Genomic DNA, 27,209 nt, shown 5'->3' on the forward strand with positions numbered 1-27,209 from the left:
TAAATGTGCAAGCTGTAGATGTGTTACAAGTCCAGTCTTAGCGAAGTATAGAAATGGAAATAATCATGAAACTGCCACTTAGAGAAATTTCACTGAGAAATATGATTACTGAAAAGATAGCATTCATTTATAATGAGTATGTTGAATGAGTGCTACACACAAACTGAATAGTCGAGATACGGAAAGTATATTTTACCTTAAGTAGACTGAAAGATAAATTAATTGTCCTGTGTGCAATCATAGCTTCTCTTTGAGATTATTCTTCCTCAGTGAAAACTACCTATGCCTGTGGTTTGTTGTCTGCACAACCTACAGGCACCTCGTAACTCTACTGCTGCTCAACTGCTGCTCTGAAACTTGGATTCATTTCTACCTGCAAAGGGACTGAATGTGACTGTGCCTTGTGGTAACATGTAGGGAGTTGCTAGTGACACCCTACAGGTTTCATGTAATGTCATAAACAACTCTGCTCTTTGTCATAATAGATAAACTTTTTTTTCTTTTTTTTTTTCTTTTTTTCTTGAATGGGCTGAAACAGTTTGGCTGCAAGTATTACTTGTGGTTTTTGTTTGTTTTAGCCATTGAACATACTGTTCCAGCCATTTCTCTGTAGTGTGCCTGGTCAAATTAATATTTAACTTCTTATAGGCTGCTGGATGAACAGGATAATTAAAAACCTCTTAAATCAGGAATATACTAAATATATATACATATATATATATATATATATTTTTTTTTTTTTTTTCAAAAAATTGTTTTACGCAGAATGTGATGGATAAAAGTCTGTTACTGAGTGATATCTGGAAAAGGAAAAGCCAAGGCTGTCAAAAGCTTGCAAGGGATTTTTCCTCTTGCTCAGAATCCTCCTTATGTTTACTAAATATTTCGTCTTCTGAGTAATAAGCAATAATCATTAATGTCTCCACAGTTTCTGGGTTCCTGAAGTTGGCACTCCAACACAGTTGTAATTTGGCCAGCAGAGCTTTCTTTAAAGCTTTTTTTTGGACAACTGTCCCTAGCCTGTGCCATCGAGAATTTTTTTTCAGGGTAATGTAATATACAATCTTTCAAGACTGTCCTAAAACCTTTAGCAGTCTTTGGATCCTGCCCTGGTGTGGGAAGAGCAAGGATTTGGCAGGCTGAGTGTAACTGAAAGCACTCCGTCAGTATGCTAAGACAAATGCGTGCTTTACCAGATCTGGAAACAAACCCCTTTGTGTGTTGCGTAGATGGTGTTACTTATCAAGCATGCACTGTGAAGATAAGATTTTACTTGGTGGTGCCACAGAACAACTGAATGTGTACTGAAGAGTTGTAGTATGCATTTTACTTTAAAACTTCATATTTTAAGGAAAATGAATAATCTGCTTATGGAAAATTCTTAACTTCTAAAAGAAACTATCTGGATAGCTTGCTTGGATGTGAGGAGGAAAAAAAAGAAGAAACACAAAAGGGCAAAACTACAGAGTGTGGTTGCCTTTAAGAGAAATTCACTGAGTATATGTCAGCAAACATGTTTTGTTTACCACTGTTTTTTTTATTCATGAAAGTATGAAACCACAAGGTAAATGATAACTTTATCCTTGTGAAAAAGCCCCTCTAAAGTCAAATTTGATTCAGATGCCTGTCTATTACATGCAGGTCAGATCTGTACCCAACACTACAGTCATTTCCTTTTACATGATTTATAGAAATTTGAACCAAAATTCTTGAGCACATCATCTTGAGGAAAATTCGCGAGCAAACCAGCCCAAATTCTGCAGGCTGGATCTATCCCTAGTTTTAAACACTGTCAGTAATTTTATTTCTGTTAAGAAGCTTTTTATCTATGAAAGTTGCAAGGAATGCTTCAGGATGTGTCTGCATTAGCAGGCAGCATGGTGCAGTAGGGGCCATGTTGGTACTGAGGACACGGCAACTCCACAATACGTGGTTCAGGGAGGGCTTATTTAGGTCTAATATCATTGTGTGGCCTGCATTCCCATTAGTGGTTGGTGTGCATTCCCATTAGTGGCATTAGCAGAGATTCTCTTCTAGTTGAATTTCGTCATAAAGGAAATCATCGTGCGTGCACTTTGGTGGGTGATGTGAACCAAAATGCAGTGAGTGGGAATGATGAGGGATTTACTTTCAATAGTACACTTCTGATCTGACCAGAAGCGTTAGTGCAATTTTTAGGTGGTGGAATGTGGTTGAAAACCTGAAAAGGCTATTGAGTTATGGAAAAAGCATAGATTCTTTAATTACTTTAATGAGCTTTTGAAGTTTCAGATTGTTGGTAATACTTCAGCGTTACGTAAGAGACTAAAAGCATTCATCTTGGAACAATTGATACAAAAGCACCCTATAAACTAATCTGTGTGTGTGCAGATGCAATTCTTATCTTGCTCATTTGGAGAATTACAATTTCATGGAAGTTTTTACTGTCTCACAGAATAGCCCCACTGTTTATGCAGTAGTAGCATAACTGAGGAAAGCTTTTCACACCTGTTGATCAACATTTGAAGAGTTCAGATAACAAGCATATGAAGTCACACTTATTATCTTTCTCTCCATCTAAAAATAAATGCCATAGCTGGCTCTGCATGTAATATGTATCTAAAAAAGCCCGGACACAGCTGAGCAGCATAGTAGCATTACGCTATCATGATTTACTGGGTGTGCCATTCTTAAGCCAGCAGATAAAGTGGATCATTCTTTAGCTGGACACATTACATAGGAAGGATTTGTGCCAGTAACCCCTGACACCCTACTGAGGTAAAGAATGTGGCCTTGAGCACGCTGCAGAGAGAATTGCTGTATCTTTCTCTCACTTTTAAATTTCTGTATTCTCCCAGTCTGAAAAGAAGATAGGACGTGATTTCCTAATTTTCTTCTCTATTAGGATCAAAGATTCTTGTCCCTGTATGAATTGCAAATCTGTGCTTCCTTTATATTACACTGGTGTAAACATTTTCACATAGGTTGGTACTTGCAATTAGATAGGCTTACCTTCTCACTCTATGAAAGTCATCTCTGACCTCAAACCTCTCAGAATAGCACCATGCCATGATGCAATGCCACTGAACTTCCCCCAAAGATTTGGCATCAAGTCATGTTATGTGACTTTCTTTTAACCTAACACTTCTTGTAGCTACATTCCTGGGAGTTTCCCCATGTTTTTGATTGGTATGTTTGCCCTGTTAAAGAGAGGGCAGTTTGGGGTCTTCTGATTTGAAAGCACATAATTTCATTCAGTGTCAGAAAACTAATTTTGCCCAGATTATATATTCAAATGCCTCATTTAAAAATTGTTTCATTCTTGCCAGCTGTTTGATAAATCCAACGCATACTGCTCTGTGTGTCTGAAAATGCCAAACTTCTATTATTGTCAGGCCACTTGACACTCACGCTTTCTCATTTTTCTTACCTGTTGAAAAGAAACACAGAATTTTCATCGTATGTAGTGATTTATTTTTACTTTCAGTTGCTCCACAAATAAATGAACATTAAGCAATTATTGTAAAACACTAGTGGCATTTCAGGTTTGTAAAAATACACATTATATGCACTCTCAAAATGATTTTCACGTTTACTTTATGAATTCTGCTCCTCCATGATACATGAGGAGCAGAATTGTGTTTTGTGCCTGAAAAAAATTCAGGAACTAACCTTTAGAAGGGTGCATCTCTGTATGCTTTTGGTACGCAGGCTTAAATTTTAAATGCAGGGACACATACATTTTAAAAACATTTAAATTCAGAAATGATAGTTAAAGACACCTTGAAAAGTCTTCGAGTATACAAACATTTCATTTCAGGCTTTGTGACTCATCTCAATTTTAAAAATAAATTTAAAGTATATACAGCTTCTAATTTCGATTCTCTATTCTGGTTACATTTTAAGCTTCTTATGTATTTTAGAATGGGAAAAGTATGTAAGATTTTTTGCCAGTGAGTTGTTCACTTCTGCTATGAATTGATGAATGGTGTTGATGTTTTTGGAAAATGCTAAGGCTGAATTTGTCAGACAGGTGTATGTGTATGCAGCTGGCACCTAACTTAAAGCAATGCAAACCTTAAAAGCATTTCAGAAGTTGATTTAAAAACTGTTTTCATCCAGCTCTGCCCCCACCTCCCCCTTGGAAGTTCATCAGGCTTTTCATAAAAGATCTTTCTCCTGCCTATTATCAGTCATTTTTAAAGATGTCCAAATTTTAATTACCAGAAATAAAGGTATTATAATGATATTTTCCATTGTAACTATTAAGGAAATAAAGTGATGGAGAGGCAAATAACAGTACCATTTTCTGCAGAAAGGTTTTTAAGTTTACTTTCATTCTTGCTTTGCAGTGAGTTCCTATTAGAATATTTTTTTTTTCCAAAAAGCAATGTATGTGTGTGCATGCCTCAGAACAATTTTCTGCGAAGTGATGTGAAAGCTAATTTCATTGTAAATCACTGAAACAACATGGAACTGTTTTACTTCTTACTAAATGGTCTTTATTCACTAGGCATTTTCTTGTATGAATTGGTATTTATTCCTCATCACATTTGCTGCATCAGAAAATTAAGTAAATATAACCCCAAATTCAAAGCAAAGTAAGCGAAATCTATTCTTCGGCACACATTAATGATACTTGAATAATAGATGGTTGAAGCAGACATGAACATCTGGTTGCTTTGTACTATCCACGTAAAACAGCTGCTTATCTAATGATCTGTCAATTTTCTGTATGTGGTAGTGCACAGCCTGTAACACAATGAGGCTTTCAGTGTTTTTTGCTGCTTGCACAGATTCTTAATTTATGTTAAAAATAATGTCTTGATTACAGCATGTGTGGATATACTGTAGTAATCCTGTAATACCTCTGCTGTTTCACTTTTGTTATTCCAGTACAGCTGTTTTAGTTCATACTCCACCGAGTTAGATTGGCAACTTCAAAGATAATCCTTTGACAGAATTTTACTGGTATAGTACGTTACTGCTGGTTAATAGGGACTCCCACCTTGCTCAGATTCCCATTAGAGACAGTTTAAAAGCTGCTACTTTGGATTCAGGAGGGAGTCCTGATACTTGTACTGCAGTTCTAAGCTGGTAATGGCCTCTCGTGTGCATGCATGTTATGTGTGTGCTAAGGTAAGACTAGCATTTTGGGTAAACAGTAACTGCTTCATATCCCTCTGGTGGCCTCATGCGAGCTCGCGCATGAGCTTCACAGTAGAGCTGGCCCTCCACGAAGAAGTAGCCCTTTTGTTTCAGGTTAAGATTGCAGTCAGAGCACACAAAACATTCTGGGTGCCGGTATTTATCCCGTGCCTTCACCACTGTCCCTCTATATGGAAACAATTACAAGAAAAAAAAAACAACAATTAATTCATAGGAATTTACAGTGCAAAGAAACAGCAGTATGACACAAAGCAAGTTCTAGGTATCTCTCTTAAGGCCTTTGTTTCTCTGGTTTTGCCAGGCACTGCAGAATCTAAGACTGGAAATTGAGTTTGAGTAAGTGAGATATAAAAGGCAGTAGAGGGGATGATGTAGACTGTTTGATAGTTTATTGGGGAAACAGGGTTTGAAGAATCACGTTATTTTAGCTACAACACAGAAAGTACAGTCCCACCTATCAAAATGGTGGTAAATGAACTTATAACACACATTTCCTTGGTGACTGCGGTCTGAGCTCATCACTATCTGTGTCCTTTGCTGAAGTTAGTGATGTCATTCAAACATAAATCTGAAGTTTCAAAATAGGCCTCAGTTTTCCAGATACTCCCACTCACCTGGGAGAGGGGTGCTCTACACCCCAGAGCAACCTGGCGAGTTCACAGCCTAACACAACACAGCACAGGTGACTGCTGTTTTCATTAGCATGTGTTAATGATTGGCTTGCAAAAGGCCCTGAGACACCTTAATTAAAACTTCCACAGTACATTGTCAAAACTGAAATTGTCTGTATTTAAAGTGGCTAACATGTAAAAATATATTGACCTAAATCTCAAATCAGTAGCTCTTATCTCTGTTTTCTAGAAGCATTTTTTTTGTCTCTCAGGCAGAGACCATCATTGATAAAGATTTCTGTTGTTTGTGATGGTGTTCGAGGGCATGTGCTTTACGCTAGAGATTTCTAAAACTAGAAAGAAACAACTTACAGAATTCCGCTCCCACATTTGTCACACTGTGGCACTTTCTGGGCACCAGGCAAGCCGGTGGGTATCTTTGTCACAGGTGCTTTCACACTTCTTGTACCCACAGGGCGTCCATCTGAGAACCAAAACATTTCTGTTAAGCACAGGCTGATATAAAAGCAGCTGAAGCAGTAAGCACTTTTCCTGTAAATACACACTTCCGGATGTATTTACAGGCATTCACTTATGCCAACTAATAATGAAGTTTCTCCGTACAAGTTTAGTGGGCCAGATCCCATGTCTTTGGACTTGGGAAGGATATTGTATGCTATAGCCAAAAAGCAGGTACAACTGATTAAAAAGATAGTGCTTTCTGTCTCATAGGCATCTGCTAATTGACTGGATGCAGATCCTGGGTATAATAGGAGAAGGAGGAGGATTTGGCTTTAACATAGCACCTTAACATAGTCAAGACATATTCTTTGAAAGCTTAGTTCTTATTTGTATAACTAACCATACAAGAAATCCAGAAAGATTTATAACATAATACAAATATGAAAATACAGCAAAGTACAAGAAGTAGATTACCCCCAGAATCCCACAATAACGTATGTACAGAAAAAATAGAAATATTTATTCCTTCTCTGGAAAATATTTAGGTATAAAAATTGAAATGATAAATATTTAAATATTTTTATGTTATTTTTGGTTATATTTTACTACTTATGCTTACTGTAAATGTAAGAAACCTACAGCTTTTAGTTTAATGTTCCTTTTTATTTTCAAAACCTCTTCATTTGAAGGAAATATGACTGTAAATGGTATTGTTGTCTTCAGTTTTTATTTAAAATGCAGAGGGGATGAGTAAAACTTACTTTGGGAGTTGGTTTATAGTTCTCTTTTCCTGGATGTGGAAGAGAGAGTTTTGTTTCTTGTTATGCCAAAAGTTCTCTTGCATAAAACCTCATTCAGCTGTAATCAACTTTGTACACTAACAGTCTTAAAATTCTGAGAAGAGATTCTGAAAAATGTAATTAACATTCCCCATCTCACTCACATGGGACATTGCTAGCTATAAAAGGCAGGGGAAAAATGTTAGTAGGCTTGTGTCAGATTCACAAGGACTTGGTCTGTCAGAACTTCGTGTAGTTCTGATCTTTCTTATTTTATTCTCAGATCCCCCCCTTCCCACAAACATTTAGAAATACTTTGAACAGGTAGAATATGTCATTATTAACCACCTTCCTCGGAGACTAAATTCTGGAGCACCTTAAAGGAGCCAGACTGACGAGGTTGGCTGGGCTCCTCCTGGTTGGCGTGCAGCATCCTGTACACGTCGGACTGAGGCACCGCGGTGGGAGCTGGGTCACTGCATCGCAGGGAGGAAGAGCAGATAAAGCAGTTAATGAACATAACTTAGAAGCAATAGCTCTGACAGGCATAGAATATGTTTCAGGAAACAAATGTAAAGGCGAGTGAATTTCTAGAATGACTGAAGGGCTCTTTCCTCCAGGTAGTATTGCTTTATATAGTCTTCTCTTGATCTAATGCACTGGAAAAAAATTCAGTGGAATTCATACAAAAATAAATCTATGAACTCATGACAGTATTTCCATAATTACTGCCCTGGCTCTTAACAACATTTGGAAATAAGCCAGTACTTGCATTTAACTTCAAAGCAGTTGCATTCTTGTGATCAACTGCTGTATTAGCAGATGCTCTCTGGTACAGTATCCAGAAATTCCATTGTCACAGCAGCTGGCCTCAAGAATGCTGATAAAATCACAGCTCATGTCTTTACATGGGGCCAGCCAAAACCTAAACAAACACTTTGGAAGAGTGTCATGAAGACAAGATACTCTTAATTTTTGAAGTTGGCTCAGTCAGCCAAATTCATATTAATAATCAGGTGATTATTTATCTAAGCTAATTGTTACTTATTTAATTTATGGAGGTGTCAAAAGAGAATGAAGTAGGAATTGCGTGGTAGAGAACATCGTAAGATAAACACTGTTGACTGGAAAATTTATTTTGTAAATTATATTAGAATGGCACATGACTTATTTTTTTGTAATGACAATTTTATGATAAAAATATAAGGTAAATTTTTGTCCAAATAACACTTAAATTCACTGACTCGTTTGGGTTGGAAGGGACCTTAAAGCCCAGCCAGTCCCAATCCCCTGCCATGGGCACGGATGACTCCCACCAGAGCAGGTTGCCCAAAGCCCCATCCAGCCTGGCCTTACACCTCCAGGGATGGGGCATCCACAGCTTCTCTGGGCAGCCTGTGCCAGTGCCTCACCACCCTCTGAGAGAAAAATTTCCTCATAACATCTTATCTAAATCTCCCCTCTTTTAGTTTAAAGCCATTACTCCTTGTCCTATCTCTACACTCCCTGACAACAGTTGATGGTTGAATTTCCAATGACCTGTGAACTAAGGAATGTACCAAGAATATTTCATGGTATTTTAAACTGTGCCGAGTATTTTAAATTGATCATGATAACTAACATCCTGAGTAGCTGAAAAGAAGAGCAGATGACTGCATGCACTGTCAGGAATTAGGCCAAATGTGTGGCACCTGTAAATTTCAAACTGCTACTGGGACTAATTAGAAAGGTCAAAATTCACTTCAGTGCAGCCTGTTATCTCACTGATATTTGTGTAAATGTCCAGTTTAAATTTCCTGTTACAACTGGCTTCTAACTCTCTGTTGAACCTTAGGTTAAGTTGCTACTGGAAAAACAAACAACACAAAAACAAACAAAACCCCCCACTAATTTCACAAGGAATCAAACTGTTTTTGACAATTTTGTTTGTTTCCCAGGATAACATCTAGACTGTCAAATGGCACAGTAAGAGCAGCAGCATTTGGGCAGCTAGCTAGAGGCCACTGTTGATTATATTCATTGCTTACATCTTCAAGAATCAACCAGCTTTCTCTGAGCCATTTTTAAGCCAGTGAATAAAATACCATTTTCTTCTCTCCTCGTAAACTTTTAATCTAAAGAGTGAGCTCTTTTTTAAAAATATCTAATTAAACCCTTGATTCTCTCTTCTTTACTAAACTATTCCTAAAAGTCAAACAAGTGATAATACAATTACATACAAAAGCCAAAAATCAGGCACAAGGGTATGAGAAAACATTTCTAAATTCATACCCAGTGAAAATGAATCTCACTACAAAAGAGAGATTTCAAACCTGTGTAGACAGTCAGTTCTAGACTGGGAATGCTACAGGCATTCATGAAACCTGATTACTCCGGGCTTAATCCATATTTCAGAATAAGGAAAAAGTAAGTTGTCTTTTTTTTTTTTTTTTTTTTTGATTGAGGATAAGATTCATGCAGTAGAGTAACATCACTCAGCAGACTTCATGAAGTACAGTTTTGTTTTCATCAGAGTAGCATAAACTTCAATACTAGACAAATATGATTTTTACGGTTAGTAACAGCCCAGTTCTGCAAGGTGCTGAAAAAGACTCATTGGTGCCAGAGATTATTGTTTATTTAAAGTATTAGTAATTAGCTTTAGTTTACATCATACATATTATAGATTATTAACTTAAGTACTGTTGTGAAACAGAAAAATAAGTTACTATTATGCAAAAGTAGAGATAAAACAGTATGAATGATAAATTGTACCTTGAAAAACATGAGTAGAGCTTTAAAACATTTTATTATTCATCAGTACTGTCCAGATTCACAAGGTTCCTACCTGCCTTTCAGTTCCTGTAGCAGGTAAAATTCATTAATCAGCTTTTGACCTTTACAGAGATCTCTCAGTAGGCCTAGAAAGTCAATTCCATCTCTTTTTGGAGAAAATCTAGTGGTACTGAATGAGTTGTCCTGGGTGGGAGCTAAAGAGCACGAATACCTACAAGATTTCCTAAGCTTCATAACTTGAATTTCAATGGTTGAAAGTAATGTCAGTTAATAATAATAATGCATTAACAGTTAATAAGAATAAATTCTTAAATAGCAACAATTAAAACAGTAATAAATAGTTGTGAATTTTGGAGGGAATCAATCTTGAATTGGAGTGGTAGGTCAGCTTACAGGAAAGACAGTTGAATCAGCTTTTCCTTGGTAGCTACAACTATGAGATGATTTCCTATGAAAGAGTTATTTGTAAAATCTGAAAGACTTTTAACACTTTTTCATTCAAAGTCATAAATTACTAATAGATTAATGAAAATACATAATGTTTTTAAGTAACTTAGTTTCTCTCTAACCCTTTCACTTGTTGTAGAAACCATGTAAATTGTTAAAGCCTGGGATTGTAGGTATATTCTGAATTTGTATATCCAACAATATTAAACGTACTGCTCTAATTACCTCATGATGGGTGTTTCCCCCAGAGCTGTAGAAACTTGGCCTTGCAGTGTTTCCATGATATTGTCATCTGAGTACAACTGCATGGGTGTGTTAAACTGAGCATGTACAATCTTGACACCGGGCAGCTCCATTTCCAGGGGAACGTTAGGGGCCATCTTAGACACCGCTTTCAGCTCGGTGGGGCAGATAGAGCTGACGGTGCTAATGGAAGAGGGGGTGCTGCGTCCACTGCCACAGTCAATCCCTGAAGGAGTACTGCATCCACTGTGTTAATTGCACGTTACAGCCAGATTGCAGAAAGGTGTGCAGTGCGTGTCGGATTATAGAGAAGAAAGACAAAAGTACAGGAATACGGTGATGTTAACAAGGCTGAAAAGCATGAATATAATACAGAAAAGCCAAAGTAGAGAAAGTAGAGAAAAGCAAAAGTATGTGCATTCACTGAAAAGTAAAAGCATCAATGCCAGTTATAAAGCATTCCTCAAAATTCTGGCATGCAGTATCTTTAAAGACAAAAATATAATAGATTGAATAATTCAGAACACAGTATTACTTTGCATTTTGAATGCTAGATTTTCTTTGAGGATTAATTAAGCCTCACTAAAACTCATTGTTCTAAGCGAGTAATTTCTAAGATCTCCAAAAGGGTAACTTACAAAAGTTATGCGAGTTGTACGTGTCAATGACTGAATAAACACCTGCAATACTGGAATCCTAAATGCACCATTCCAGTCCTGTACCTCGTAATCCATCTGAGGCTGAAGAGACTACTATAAAGTCACATAATAAATCCAACATTTCTTACATTTCCTTGGTATTTATTAATCTTTTAAAATATATTTAACAACATATAAATATATATATATATTTGTTAAATATTTGTTGCATATTCCAAAGAAAAAAAGATGTGAAAATAGCCAGGCATACTTTTGCTTTTCTAAATTACAGTGTTTCCAGTAGAATGTAAAGTGGTCCTTCACAAAAACAGTGGCTATATATTCAAATAATTGTTTCAAGTAGATTTTACATGTGATTTATATAAAATAAAAAGGATGTGAAATTTTATATCAATGTTGGTCTACATTACTGGAGTAAAGTTGCTGCACAGCAACATGAAGTCTGTTAAGAAGAACTAGTAATACAATGCAAGCATTAGTCTTTTTCAATGTCACTAATCTCAATACTTCAGTCGTTTCTCCATAGCACCTCAGAGGCTTTCTTGGTTCAGGGATACTTCTTTCCTGTTGCTGTGTACCAGCACTTAACCCAGGCTTTCCACAGGCTACCATTTATATGATATTCAGAGTCAAGAGATGATAAATGCTTGATCTTTTTCCTCCAACCTGCACATCAGGGTTATGTTAGCTCTTTCCAAGATGAACGATTCTGTGTAAACCAGGGAGTTTATCACATTTCACAGTTTATGCAGTGCAGTACTCCGCCCAGTAACTACTCGTGTATGGAGAAAACCCAAATTTTCCCTTTGATTCAATGGAGAATTTGTGTAGGACCACTTTCTCAAAATTGTGAAGGGAAATACTTTGTCTACAATTTAAGGCACATCAAAAGAAAGGTAATTCCATGAATGGTAGGCAAGTCTGAAAGCAAAAGTACAAGCTCTGTATTATCACCTAGCGAGTCAGACAAAAATATTAATACATGGGGCAATTTAAAAATTTACAGCCCTTTTTTTTTGTGTGTGTATGTGTGTAAAATAGTAAGACCACCCTTAGATTATGCAGTAAAATAAGTTTTGTCGGTGCTAATAGTGTTAGTAAATGGAAAATAAGAGAAGGACAGAAAAAGCATAAATCTTGCTCTGAACAGCTGAAGTAATGTTAAAGCAGAATAAAGTGAAGTATAAATAAAATATAATCATATATAAAGAAGATAATTTCCAGTTAGTTTTGTCAAAGTCCAGTCCAAAATTATGGCTAACGTCAAATCTGTTAGTTCAATCCCATAGTCCAGAATCAGCTCTTCTTTTAGTCAATGCTGTTTAGTCTCAGCTGTCTGTTCTAAAGGGATAATTGCAATCAAGATGGAGGTTTGGGTTTTTCTGCTGTATTTAACAAAGAGTATTTTTATAGCCAAACTGCTGAAAAAGTAGGAGACAAACAGTGTGACAGCCAGGGTTTTGTGGAAGTAAGATTCTCCATCAGAGATTCTGCAGTTTGTAAATATGGACTTCTTTGACACTAAAACACCACACAGACTTGCCCAGCTAAAGTTCTGTGACTTGGTGCATTTCTGACAGGTTGGTATTATCTGGCAAGCTGGAAAATAGCCATTTATTTCATCATTTTTACTGAAAATATTGTATAATTGAGATTTCTAAATTACGAGAGTAGGCTCCCAACACACCCAGTTGAGCTTCTGTAAATCTGATTAGGTACCTGCAGATGGTACCGAGTGGTCCTAAAGACAGTCTAGGCTTTTGTCTTTTTTTTTTTTTTTTTTACATATATATACACATATTTATATTTTAATCTTCTTTATTTTCTATCTTCTTTTGTTATCTTTTTTGTCTAGTCTACATGTAAATGCTGCTGTTAGAGGCCACATATGTTTCCAAAGCAACACATCCTACAAAATTGATAATCCATATGAGATTGTCATTTTTTTAAAAAAAGTCTTGTTTATCAGACTCAAAATAGTATAACTAAAATACAGGCAGTTTGACCTTCAGTATGAAATACAGAACACTAAATCCACCAGTAAACCCTGTTACTGATAGAAAGGATAAAGGATAGCATCGTATTGCATCACTCAAGCTTTTTTGAACTTCCTTGCATTTTAACCACAGAATTTGTATTGTTTTTTTCCTCTGTCTATTTAATATTGTAAATCATAGTAAGCCAGGCATTTCGCCCTCAGTTATGATAGAGAAATATTACACCAAAACAAGGGATGTAAATATATGATGTTTTCTGCATTCTAGAGCTTTACAAGTCTTAGTATCAGGTAGTTCTGTTTTAGCACTGCATTAGGTCATTAGGTTGTCTTCTGAATAGCTGTCTGCTGAAAAATAAACTTAAAATCTCTGTATAGCATAGATGGTAATTAAAAAAAACTAGCTATCTTTTATTTAGCAAGTTAAGAAGTTACATATATTTGCACTTGGGCAGAAGAATTCCACAGCTCTGTAAATTTGTGTGTACAATACCTGGTGCTACACTGTAATCTGAATCATATTCATGAATATAGTTCCTTCAGACTTGTATCTGTAAAACTGAGAGTAGAGTCTGGTCCTACTTTCTTTTGGAAAGTTTGAATTTCAAACCTGATATCTGCAAGTCCACCAACTCAGGTTTTTAAATTTCAGCATTAAGTTATACACCACTGTAAGTTAACTTCAAATGCCTCAGTATGCTCCATTAATATGGTTTGTGAGTATCCATTAAAAAATAACACCATGCATGCAAATCCATCACAGCACTCCGAGTTTATAACCTGCTTCGGCCTGGGAGTATGAAAGGTTTGGGCCGAATATTATGCCTGTGTTCAAAGTAGTTGATATCCTGTAAAGACAAGAGGGTTAAAATAACTTCCTTTGCCCTATAGATGCTTATTTCTAGTTAAAAAGTAAGTAATAAATGTTTGAAGTTGTAACCATGAAGTAAGCATGTTTATTTGTACATTCCTGGTACATAGAAGACCATCACTTTTGTGCTGAGAAACTTTGAGAATAACGGGCAGTTAGAGAAGGATGAGAGATAGAGCTGCTGCCCAACATGGGGCAAATTGTAGCTACCTGCAGTGCTGCTACTACAGAGTTGAGTGTAGAGTTTTCTGTGCTGGAAAAAAACTGCTTCAATTATCACAATTTTTTTGGATAATCAACAAACCCCTGATTATCAGCCAAAACAGCAAGAGCTGGACTTTTTAATTGAAAACAGAACAGATAGTGATATAACACAAATGAGTGGGTATTATTATAAGGAGATACCAGTACTCACTTTTGCGATGAGTTAGGAATGAGACTCCTCAGTTGTCCATGAAGCGCGTCTTGTATATTGCCAGATGAATACAGCCCAATTGGAGAATTATAGGAGGAGCTCACTACCTGTCTTTTGTCATCAATATTTGCTGCTGCAACAAAAGGCTGGGCCCTTCTGTTGTGAGCCGTACCAATAGGCTTGAATTCCTGTACGTGATAGGCAGACAAAATACACAAAGCTACAATGCACACCAAAGCTAGTAATGAGTAAAACTGACAACATCAGTATTGTTAATCTCTGCATTTTTTACTTTTGCAACTTTGTTATTTCTTAACTGGTGCAAGCACACTATATTTTTCCATGAATTTTCTATTCACTACTTAAGCCATATACATTCAGAGACTGTTTTGTGCTTCAGGGCAAGAAGAAGGTATTCCACACTGGTAAGTAGCATATGACGAAATGGGAGGGATGAATATTATAGCAACCTGTTGTTCTCTATATTTTACAATGTTTAGGTTCATTGTTTAGAAATGTTTCACATATACTTAGTTAGTTAATTACTTTGTTTTAGTGTTAATCTCTGATTTCTGCCTTTTTTTCCCCCCCATATTGACTGGAAGTTGCAATGGTAAGATAGCACAGATCATTAGTATTATAATGAGAAATATATATTCAATAAATTATATTTCAATGAGAATATATCTCTGCCAATTCTCTGATTTGGTCTTGTTTTTGAGATGTGTATTTTTCATAGTGTTTGGACTTCCAAAGATTTAGGCAAATCTGCAGAGGATGAAACGTGAAGTGAGAATAGGACTTTCACACCTGCTGAGTCCTTTCTTATTCCCAACTTTTGAGTTCAAATCTCTGCTAGAAAATGTGATTGGGGTAATAGGAATACATCTACAATACTATACAGATATGTATACTGCTATAGACCATTTCTGTATTTATGTTGATATCATGCTGCGTCTTATGACTATAGAGAGTTTAAATTCTGATACTCCTGAATGAGATTTATTCCAAATTGTACCTTAGGTACTGGAGCTTTTGACTTAATCACTGCGTACAGTTTATGCTATGCATTTACTATCACATACTTTGTAATGACGACACATCAAACATCTTCAGTTTTAACATTACTCAGGTGCAATTGTGGTCTTTTGGTCATATCTTGCAAGCGATACAAATCAGTCTCCTGATAAATAAAATTTTAAACCAAGTTTGTATTTTTTTTTAAATGTAGAAATGCCCTTTTTAGATTACCTAACCTTTAGGAATGCTAGAAAAATTTCTGGTTGAAATAAAATACAACTTATTAGCAACAAGTGCAATATAATTTTAATACTGAAATCCATGGAATATATCAAGATAAAAAGACCAGATTAGGTAAGCATGGACACATTTTTGACATCTGTAAGTTTTTATTTATTCCCCAAACATTATTGCCGTTTTATTTTTTATTTTTTTTTTCTTCAGAAAATACCAAGTCTCTGTTCAAAGATTTGGTGAATAATTTATAAAAATTCTGAATGCCTCAATGTGAATTGGCCCTGTAGTTTTCATTTGAAAAATCTGAACGCTTTTAGAAATATATTTAGGAACAAACCTTAAGAAAAGTCATGGTTATATAGAGTGTGCAGCCAGAAATGCAAACAGTAAAAAGCAGCTTTATTAAATGGAAATGTTTAGCAGCACTACACTGGAAGAGATTACTGAAAGCAGCAATCAGATAAACGAGCACAGAGATTTTACTTGCAGTTCTTCATTTCTGTCTAGTAGAATTGGGTTGCTGTTGACAAAATGTATTAGTAAATGGAAGTAAGCTTCTACTGTTTAGGATCATGTTTACTTTATGAAAGATATTAATATAAAATGTTTTAAATTGGTTTAAATCCATGTATGATACAAAACAAACAAAAACAACCATGAACATTGTCATTTCATTGCCTGTTTAATTCTTGTTGACGAACAGCACAGAAGACATGGCACCGTAATAGCATGTTTACAATATAACAGCTCTGAAACAGGTATTTGCAGTTAGTTAAACTTAAATTCTTTTTTTTTTCTTTATAAAAAAAAAAAAAACCAGCTTCATCTATTCATATAAAATGTCAGTGAAAGAACATACAGCAAACAGTCCAGCTCTTGTGTTTATTGGATCTTATTGAATCTGTGAGAAGTCCTCCTTTAGTTCCAAAGCTAAATGAGAACTGCAGGTTGTTGAAATTCCTAAGCAGGAATATTTGATAATTACAGTATTTAATTTCTTAAAAATATTTCTACTTGACCAATGTCCTTTTTGTTAGACTAATGCATTTTGCATTGAGATAAATATCAGCAACAGAATGAACATAGCTTCAAAAGTCTGCAGAAACGCGTCTAGCAATGCAACCAAGCGTTGGCGTTCCTTGAGGATAATTGCCATGACAGTACACACGTGTTTACCTGTTGGAGGCAGTGGGGACTAAAATCATCATCTCCGAGTGCTGTTACATAAGATGGGCTAGATTCTCAAAACTACATTAGCATGACTATGTGGCTTCAAAACCTGACTATAAGTGTTAATAGACTGTAAGCTTACTTTGTAGAATAGGGTTTTGGTTTGTTTGCATTTTTTATACTTTTCTATGTGTATAATATATATTTATATCTCCAATGATATGTCTTTCATGGACAAAGGTCTAGTCACACTTAAGGAAGTGTTCAATAGCAAAGATTAAAGCAATGAAAAAAAAGTTAAGTCCAAATAAAAGCAATTAAAGAAATATGGTGATGGAAACAAATTAATTTTATATGAGGTGAAAAAGGTAGATGAGAAAAAAAAATCACAGGTCATAGCATTGTTTTACATTGACAATACATCAGGAAGGTACACATGAGCTTTTTTTTTTATATATATATAAATTTTAATAAGGTACACTGTCGTTTACAATGATTTTTTATTCCTAATTATATTATTTGAGAACCTTATATTACTTTTATAGTAAATATGAAGGGATTGTATTAGTAATACTTCAGGTAGTCTATTATTTCCTGTTATTCATCATGCTATAGGTTGCTCCAGGTTAACAAAATTAGGTGGTTGGTTTTTATGAGGGAACATGTAGTTTGCAAGATTGGCTCCTAATCAGCAGCTGTTGCTGGAAGTTACTTGCTGGGATTATTGTCTCTGTTTGCTCTATCCAGAGTAAAAAATAGGGAGACTTTTGATGGTGTTTTGACAATTCCCTCTGTCAGTCTCCAAGTGACTGTTTGGGGCTGCTCAGCCTAATGCAAAAGCTTTCCACTGTGTAAAGGTTCCTTGTTCCAGAGCTGCCCTGTGCGCAGCATTAATTGTTTATCAGATTTCCTATAAACATCTGTAGAATACTTTCCATCTGTTGAAAGGAAACATTCTTTTGCCTTGTGTTGATATGGTGAACAACTTAAAGCATGTTTTACTGTCATTTATAACTATCTGTTACTAGCTTGCAACTAATTATTATTATTTAACTTATTTATTATAGTAATTGAAACTAATCTATTATTATTTAGTTAGCTCCCAATGTATTTTAAATTAATGACTTTCCCCTCATGAAACTTTCTTAGCGAACTTGGCAAGAGTGAAAAATTCCGTCTGCATTTGTAACATCTGTGACCTTTTGGGTAATTCTAATTATTATATAAATGGAAGAAATGCTTTTTATAGAACTCGGCGATCTTCCATTTCTGCAGACCAACCAATATGTGCAATACTTTTGGATAAAAAAGATTTACATTTGAAGTAACACCTAATTGCTTTTGGATATATATATTTTTTTTTTTACTTGCCTAGTCTTCAAGGTTACTATTCATCATTGGACTGCAGCACACTCTAATGCGACTTACATGGCATATAATTATGTTGTAAATAGTCACCTGAGGTTAAAGAAACTTTCATGCTGAATTGTTTGCACTACTGGCACCCTCACTGATGGGTCTGGCTCTGAGACTAAATATGCAGTAAAATTAAGTGTAGAATTTCTGCAGTTATGGAAAAAAGGCATTTTTTTTTTCACACATATAGATCAGAGAGATAAAGGTTCTTGGATGGAAGAATTTAATCTAAAACGTAAATCATCCCTACAGTGGTTTAGCATATTTGTTTACTAGCATTGCTACTTTTCTGAGGCTTATTATGTATTGAATATATTCAGTACTCCTGATTTTCTGATAAAGGAAAGAGGTAGACATACACAAAATGGAGGGTTCACTATTTAAATCTAGGAAATATATATTTTTTAATTGCTCAGTGGAGATTACTTTTCAGAAGGCTGCCAAATAGCACTTACTGAAGTCTTGTGATCTATTTGTAAGTAACTGCTCTTTTTAGGAATGCAGCTTTCATGCACAGGGATTACTGGATTACTGTCCTGTCATACATACCTACATGGCCTTTTGTACAGCTTTTGTAGTGACTTTGTTCCTCTGCTATTTCTTCTATGTATATCCTAGCTATTCCACCAAAAAACAAACAAAAAAACCCCACCTCTTAAAATAGCTGTTTTGTTTGTTTTGTTTTTTCGTTACACTCTTACTGCTGAAAAGGGTGGATTGTTTCTGATGAACTTTGCTGTATCACTTAACACAAAGGTTTTAGTTTGCAAAGAAGAGAGAGAACTGGAACACTGAAATGCCATATTCATATTTGGGAGTGCAACTGTGAAAACAGAACTGGTGGAAGCATTTATTATGTAGAATTTGTTCAAATGGAATCTGCTTTTTTTTTTTTTTTTTTTAATTTTTAAATTTTATTTTTTTGGGACAGCACAAAATAAACACTTGGCATACTTGCTTTGATCCTGGCCTGCAACCAGAATGCTCTTTTCTCTTTCCCTCTTGAGACGATAGCAAATGTTCATGTAAGTAAAAGGAGGAATGACAAAGGAATCAAGCACTAGCTGTAGACAACAGGTAGCTAATTAACTATTGAAAACATCTGCTCACAGCTCCTCACAAGGGACTGGCTGTGAGTTTGAAGAGAGAGAAGGATTTAAATGGATTGGAATTGCTTTTGCTGTTCAGAAGTGATGAACGTTTTGCTTATTGATCACTGAGTGGGTTTTGTACAATTTAGTAACTTTCAGTTCTGTGGTGTGTTACAAAAGTATATGGAGGTAAAGAGTCCCAACATTAATAAATCTTCCTGTTTATGTGCCTGTTACATCAAAAAGATTTTCTCTGATGTGATGGACAGATTGCTTTGGTATTTGACATTTAGTCCTGAACTCATATGGTGAAGTCTCTAAAAGAGTTAAAGCATCTTAAACAGCATCAGAATAAAAGGAGCGTTTTCTTTTTTTTTTTTTTCCCCTGTAGTAGAACTATGGTGATGTGTGCAGTTTTAAAGAAAATGGGAATGTACTGTAAATCAGTAACATTTTGTTTCAGTTGCAGCTGAAAACCTAAAACATCCAGTCAGATAAAATTATACATATATTATATATAGATGATACATAGATGATACAGAAAGATATATGATGCCTGTTATGGTTCATATTATCTTAAATTGGCAGATAACAGATGAAGTGGTGTTCAAAGAATTTTAATAACCATGAGTGAGATCATTTAGAGTGTAAAAAGATAAATGAAAATGGTTAGGTAAATTTTAAGAATTCATACCTGTGGTTCAGCTTCCAAATTTATCTTGAAGGGATGTGCTTTGCCATCTTCTGAAACTTGTGGGGACCATAATTTAGTTTCTTTCCTAGAGAGAAAGAAAGGAAGAAATTAACTTGAATTCCTGTATATTTGTATATTTCCATGTAAAATATAATGCAGTGTGGAAATTTGTAGTTTGTTCTATGCTTTGTTAATATTTTGACATAAAAATACCTTAACAGTTTATAGTGTACTGTACATAAACTGTATAAAAATTTTCTATTTTAAATTTTAAAAAGTGCTATGAACAATGGGAAATAATTTAATAGTTAATGAAATGCAAAGACAAATTAGTCCCTTTATGACCAGGACAGACCAAGCTTTGTACAGTTTTGTTTTTCTTACTGGCTGATAGGTTAATATTTTTCACAAATAAGTTTATATATTAGTAATTTTCCTAAACCTCAGCAATATCAGTTTTTGTGTTTTTTTTTTTTTTTTTTTTAAATGACTACAATATCCAAATAAGGGCTAATTTTTCAGTGCAGGAGGATTGCAGTCTTGGTTTTCAAAGTATACATACAATTGTAAATAAAAGCTTCATATGTGGCTCTTTCAGTTGCTTAATCAGGGACAGCAAACATGCAAATATCTGCTACAATTCTGCCTTCACTGACAACAGGAAATTTGGTAGCTGATTTTGAAATGTTGTAATATTATTCTTAAATATTGATCTTGTGTGTACATAGCAGTACTGTTTGTTATACAAATCTAAATATTCAGCATATTCTTAAATATGCACATATTTCATACAGGCAATTACACTTACCATATTTTTAAATACTTGCTAAATGGTATATTGCAATCTGTAACAGATTGATATACTGGCATTCAGCATGGGAATTTTTTATTCAGGACCAGAGCTCTAGTAACTAGACAATTCTCCTTCCAAGAAAAATACTCCTTTATTTAGAGAGGCATATTGTGGTCAGCAGTAACGAAGTGCTGTGCCTCCTGGAGGGCATCAGGTTGGTCTGAGCAGGCTGATTCCTGGAGACAGCTGGGAAAGTATGCCAGGTGATTCTGATTAAAGGCTGAGCAAATTCAGTTAGGAGATGTGTAGATGCAGGCTGTTTTTTTTGGTAGCTTTAGTGGAGAGAAATGACTGCACAAAGTTTCTGGACTCCTGCATTTTAGGTAAGAGAGGTTTTTTCTTCTTCTTTTTCTCACGTTGCTTGGAAAATCCTTGTGTGTGTGTGTGTTTTTGATTTTTTAATTTATATATTGTATATTGTGACCATAAAGGAAAGCCTTAGGCCTCCCTTATTTGTTCCTCCTTGTGAAAGTGTGCTGTGACGTTGCTTTCCATAACTGGGAAGATATGCTAGCAGCTTTGCCTGTGCTTGAGGACAGGAGGCAATGATCAGCATCTGGAGCTGGGGCAGTGTCAGAGCAGAGCAGTAACTAAACAAGTGACAACTACCCAAGGACTCTGTTGTGGCACTTTACAGCTCCTAATTTCCAAAGAATGTAAAGTGCTGTCTGTTTCTGACATCAAATGTAGGCTTTGTGACATCAGGGGAGGCAGTAAGTGGTCTGTTTGTAGCTCAGTGAAGGTGGTGAGTAGCCTGAGGGAAGCTGCTCCTGTGCCAGAGGGTGTGCTCTGGGGAATCTGGCCTGGTCTGTAGCTGGTGAGGTAGGTTGTAATTTTAAAGGTTTTGTGGAATTCTTAAAGCTCTTTTACCTAGTTAGGCTGTATGATAGTTAGACTGTGTTAATCAGCTGGTTGGGCAGCATCAGGAGCAAGCAGATGTGCACACATACCTCTCTATTCTCAAGCATAGCTGATGTGCCGCTGCTTTAATTCTCTCCTGGGCGTCATTGTGTGTCATGTTCTCTGTGCTCAGGCCATCAATAGCCACAATAACATCACCAGGGCTCAGGTTGGCAGCTGAAGCCTTGCTTCCAGGTGTAATCTAAAAAACAAATTGTGACTGCTTACTTAAATTGCATACATACCTTAAAAACTGAGAGAGAAAAACAAATGTCACCGTGCTTCCCTGTTGCGTTGGGGGTGGGTGTGTAAACAACTGTATGATTGCTCATTAAAAAAAAAAAAAAACAAAAAACAAAAAACAAAAAAACAAAAAACAAAACACAACAACTGTATTCTTAATTCTTCTGTTCCCTCTGTAGTTCCACTGTCAGCTCACCACTTAAATGCTGTACTCATCATAACTTCAAAGTAGATGAAAATTGTCTTCACGCTTCTGCGTTAAATAATTTCCACTTCAATTTGTGTAATTGCTTTAACTTGTCCTTGAATCTTCTGTCTCAGCTGCCAATTCAGTTCTCCCTCCCGACTTCACACAACAGCAGAATAGCGCACTGCTTAACAGTTGTGCCACTTAATGCTCAGGTGTGTGACCTGCCATTGATGGGCAACACGCAAAATCATTTGTGGTCTTACTGTGTTTAAGGACAATTTACAGTAGCTACTGTGTTTCCTGCTAGCTTGGCCTCTCCTAATAAATATGCTCATAATACTGAAAACATATATTTATTCATGTCTAATCCAGATCCCAAACTCCTTAGAGTACTGAACTTTAAGTTCTGCTGCACCTGAGTAGCAGTGGCCCCCATCTTTCAAGGTGATCGGTGTGGTGCAATTCATACCTCAGGGAAATACGCCAACATCAGTGACATTCAGAGACATAGCCCTAAGGTTTTTTTTTTGTTTGATTTCATGAAATGAAATCAAAGTATATATGGAACAAAGTGATAAGGTGCCTTGAGCAGGAATCAAGAAAGTTACTCAGGTTCTAAGTCCAGGGTCTCCAAAACTGTCTGTTTTTAAAACTTCAACAGCTTTTAGCTTAAATAAGCCACATTGAGATGGCATACATAATGGTAGTAACAAATACATGGGTGAAGTGTGATCATGCTTCTCCCTGTAACCTGGAATGGCTTCTGACTTTGCCTAGCATGTTGTGGATATGCACGGGATGACAAACTGCAGGACAGTTCCATACCATGACAGAGCATTAGCAGCCAGACTGATATTCTAAATAGAAGAAGTGCTGCAGAGTTACATTTGATAGGAAGGGACCAGGCTGTGCCTTGCAAGATCACGGTGTGATATTGATATTGTGGGTACCTCAGCAATGCAGGTGATGCTGTTTCATAAGGAACTTAGTCATGATGTATGAAATGCAGCTTGTGACTTCTTAGAACCATGTTATGACCACAGTGTGTGTTGCTTGCCACTCCCTGCTTCATTAAGTAGATCCTCCTGGTGCTTTCTGAAAATGTTAGCCTTGCTCTTCAGGACGTGTCTGTATGGCACATCTGTTGCTCCTGTATCCTAGGTAACTCCAATTTGGATAAATACAAGGATATGTGTTGATCATCCTGACGTTGTTGGAGATAAAATAACTATTTAACCCCATGCAGGGCAATGTCTGTTGTGATGCTTTGAAGAAAAACTCTCATCATCTGTTTAATAGACTTATGAAACCTGTCATGACACACCTTCATAAATATTTCAAGCTCTGTGTTTTCTGAAGAGGTATGAATGTCTGCAGACAGAGGCTAAATATAAAACTGAGTTAATATAAACACTTCCATTGTGATCTGTAAATGTTTATAGTAAGACAGAATTTAAATATAGAGTTGATATTTTACCATTCCTTTCAACCTCTACAAGCTTTAATTTTCTGTAACTCTATTCAATATTAAAGTCTGGGATGGTGTTCCTCTAAATGCCTAGCCCCGGATCTTCTGTTCAGTACAGACTGAAATTAGTCAGTTTTATTAAGGTTGGGGTTTTGATCAGTTTCCCTTACCTAATTCCTTTGCATCTATGTGAAGTCCCAAGGATTTTAAGGAAAGTTTTCCTGATTTCTAGTTAGATTCTACTAGGGTCAAAAATCAAGCAACTAACTGAATGCATCTATTTTTAGTCCCTTCCTGGTCTCCTTCCCTCCCAGTGATTGGGACCTGCTGTGGTTTTTGCATTTGCTTGAAACAGTCAAGACAATTGCCTTGCTTGGGAAACTGCAGATGAATTTTTGAGATGACATCTGTTCTTTAGACAGGTGTAAGATGATCTCTTGTTGTCTGTCTCTTAGACAAGTCCTGGTAAAAGTTCCTTTTTGTTGAACAGGGGCTATAGCCAACCAAACTTACAGCTGTCCTATTATTTTTTTTCAAAGTATTTTAAAATGATTTCTATTTATTGTTTTAATAGCTAATAATACTACTTGTCAGAACAGTTAAGGCAAATGTGAATGGAGGGCTGGTGATACCTTATATTAAAGGAAAATCTAGACTGTAAAGAAGAGGGTGTTTTAATCCTGCAAAATATTCACCAGCTCTTAAGAGCTACAGCATTAATACTTATTTAAGGATTCTTCTAAATGTATACTGTGATAGCAAATATATTAATATGAAACAAATCTACCATTAATTTTTTTGGTAGATAGACTAAATGTCTAACAGACTAAACAGAATTAAATGTCCTCTCTCATATATATATATATATGTGTGTGTGTGTGTGTGTATAATTTCATAGATCTACTTATAATGTGATTTTTGAGCATTGAGATAATTTGCTAGAAGCCAGTGGCTTATGTCTTGTGAGGCATTTGGTGGGTATGAGTCAATTGTAAAATCATTTATTCTTTAGAAAGCTACATTTATAGTAACGTCCTTTGTTACTACAGTTTTAAACTTCATTGTACTTAATCTAAACACAGGGAAAATACAAACCAGACACTGCTAAAATATTTTTCATCAGAGATAATGGAAACTATTTTTCTTTTAGAGGCCCATAAAAGGCAATGAAGGCCCCAAAATATCCAGAGATTTTCTTTCTTTCTTTTTTTTTTTTTTTTCTATTTCAGTTTCTTTTTTTTTTGGTTTGTCTAAAGGTTGTGCTACGTCTGATGAACATTTGTTCTGAAGTCACATAAAGTCAAGTAATACCATTCTCTTTTGCTTACTTTTAAAATAAGTTATGTTTTATGCTTGTATGCATCTGGACTAAGTGTTTAAATGAAACTAACTTTTACTGGTATAATATGTGAGGGGTTTGTGCTTAAACTTTCTGAAGACTCCTGTTTGGAAGCATATTTACTGCAAGGCATCACCAGCGGTATCCATCCTTCAAGGCTCCTGACGTTTATTTAATACCAGACATAGTGTATATATTGAGTCATAGTGCAGGGCTTGGGGGGGGGGGGGAGGAGGCATGGATGATTTGGAGGCTCATGCAACATGCACTTGGTGTGTTAGGTGCTGAGAAGCAGCAAGAATACAAGGAAGATAATAATTCTCATCTTTGTGCTGAATACCGATTTTCAAAATATGAAAGCTATCAATTTTTAAAAATATCAAATTATTTTTAAGGCCATTAGGTGGATCTATATCTGTAGATGCATACAGGTATCTGTAGATACCTGTAGACTTTTACATGCTACATGCATCAAGTAATTAGTTTCTTAAATAAATTCCAATTAATAGTTCAAAATCCATGGGAAAAATGAAGACCCAGGCTCTTGCTGCCCTTGTGTGCATGTAATAGAAATTGTCTGTTACTAAATATGGCAGAAAGCACTGAAGAATTCTCTCCTGCATATTCAGGATTAGATAACTTTAGATAATTCCCTGATTCAACATTCATGGAAGTGAAAACTTATGCACATAAAAACAGGTGTTGTTGCCTTCCTTGTCAACATGCAGATTTTACTGTAATTAAATGAGGGTCAGATCAATCTTGCGAAGTTGGCACAAAGCACACGACATACAAGACACGAGGAGCTGCTGCCCAGCACTTTCTCCCCCAGTAAGTGTACAGGACGGCTGTGGAAATGGTAGAGCTGGGCTCTGGCCTCCAGGAGGCTCAGGACTTATTTTCTCATCTGACTGCCCAGGGAAGCGATGCCAGAGTTTTCCTGCTGCCAAGGCACTCGATTTTAATTTTTGAGGCATGAGTAGAAAATGCACTTAATCTCCTTTAGACCAATAAAGCAATCCTAGAAAGACAGATAAAGCTTGTAAAAACACTTCATTTTCAGCTAGCTCTCCTCTTAGTAACTAGTAACTCCTTGCTCATCTACTCACACTTTTTTCTCTGCATCTTTGAGATTGAGGAAAACTAAAGGGCAAACATCTGCAATAGCTAGAAAATGCAATAAACAGCAGGGAAATGGAAAGGTACGTACCCTGGTTATGATCAAGGGTTGGTTAAAGTCTATTCCTCCCGAGAGCCTGAATCCCCAGGGTGCTGGTCCTTGGAGAACAACGTTCTGGGGCATCGTGGGCGTGTGTCCCGGGGCTCTCCCGCTCTTTTCCTGTAGGTTGTGGGGAGGTGGGTGCTGCTGGCAGGGCACCTGCTGGACGGGTCACCCCACAGCTGCGGGTGCCGGGCTTTATCCCTGCTCCTCGGGTGACGTCAGCCAGCCCCTCGGCTTCTCCACCCACAGAGGGGAGTATCAGGCTCGGACAAATAAAGCCCGAGCGCTGGAAAGTTGACAAGTTCATCAGCTTTGTCTGCTGCTTCAGAGTCCCCCTTGGCCCGAAAGTCAGCCAGCTTCAGGATGCGAGCTTCTGGCTTCTTAAGGCAGCCCCCTTCCCACTTGTATAGGGCTGGTGCTCTCCTGAGCTGTGCAGCACGCTGCTCTGACTGTGTGTGTGATTCTGCTTTGTGTAAACAAACACGAGGAGATTTCCCTCTCGAGCTGGTGTTTCACAACTTGTCTTACTTGTAACGCAATAGTTCACTGCAGCGAAATGTCCCCCCAGCCCTTCAGCTGAGTGTTTCAGCTGCAGTTACTTGAGAGCACAGCATGCACTAACTCGAATGGCTTGAAAAACTCCGGACCGATGTCATGCATGTTTCTCGTTCTGAGGGAGAGAAATGCTGTATTAGTTGATGACGCCTCTGCTTTTCATAGAAATCTCGGTGTTTTGTAAGACAGCTCCAGACACCTTCTGCTGGTTGTGTTAGTGAATAAACGCTCTGTGCTCTTTTTGGTTTTCTTGTATCAGCTCATTCAGTTTTATTCTGACTTCTGTACCCCTTTTATATTGCTCCAAAAGAGAGGGGGAGTTTTGCAGTGGTGGTGTCTGTGTTCACTCACTTTCTTATCATGCTGTTAGAGTTTTCCACTTCTGTGTGCTATTACCAAAGTTAA

The 27,209-nt window shown here is 36.5% G+C and overlaps 2 protein-coding genes across 8 annotated transcripts in view; one reads left to right on the plus strand and one right to left on the minus strand.

Annotated features, from left to right (window-relative positions):
• The window catches only part of CFAP96 (cilia and flagella associated protein 96), a 90,769-nt gene that overhangs the window by 25,966 nt on the left and 37,594 nt on the right, over nucleotides 1–27,209 (plus strand). The gene's annotated exons all lie outside the window — the stretch shown is intronic.
• PDLIM3 (PDZ and LIM domain 3) lies at nucleotides 3,431–26,656 on the minus strand. Of its 3 annotated transcripts, XM_068681421.1 has the most exons (8): nucleotides 26,238–26,654; nucleotides 21,838–21,989; nucleotides 20,035–20,119; nucleotides 13,901–13,968; nucleotides 10,448–10,711; nucleotides 7,349–7,476; nucleotides 6,132–6,243; nucleotides 3,431–5,314 (listed from the first exon to the last, which is right to left on the minus strand). In XM_068681421.1, the coding sequence occupies exons 1-8, from the start codon at nucleotides 26,328–26,330 to the stop codon at nucleotides 5,125–5,127; spliced, it is 1,092 nt and encodes a 363-aa protein (XP_068537522.1). In that variant the 5' UTR covers nucleotides 26,331–26,654; the 3' UTR covers nucleotides 3,431–5,124. The 3 variants fall into 3 exon arrangements, with proteins under 3 accessions (XP_068537522.1, XP_068537523.1, XP_068537524.1); XM_068681422.1 differs by lacking the exons at nucleotides 10,448–10,711; nucleotides 13,901–13,968 and adding an exon at nucleotides 14,407–14,594 and having other exon boundaries at nucleotides 26,238–26,656; XM_068681423.1 differs by lacking the exon at nucleotides 10,448–10,711 and having other exon boundaries at nucleotides 26,238–26,652.

Source organism: Anas acuta, chromosome 4 (genome assembly GCF_963932015.1).
Source record: "Anas acuta chromosome 4, bAnaAcu1.1, whole genome shotgun sequence".
In the NCBI taxonomy this organism is placed as follows: domain Eukaryota; kingdom Metazoa; phylum Chordata; class Aves; order Anseriformes; family Anatidae; genus Anas; species Anas acuta.

Coding starts and splice junctions, on each gene's coding strand:
- PDLIM3 (XM_068681421.1), bottom strand. CDS start 26,330: ATGCCCCAGAACGTTGTTCTCCAAGGACCAGCACCCTGGGGATTCAGG. Junction 13,969..20,034: donor ATTTGGAAGCTGAACCACAG/GTATGAATTCTT, acceptor TTGTCTTTACAG/GATATCAACTACTTTGAACA. Junction 5,315..6,131: donor AAATGTGGGAGCGGAATTCT/GTAAGTTGTTTC, acceptor GTTTCCATATAG/AGGGACAGTGGTGAAGGCAC.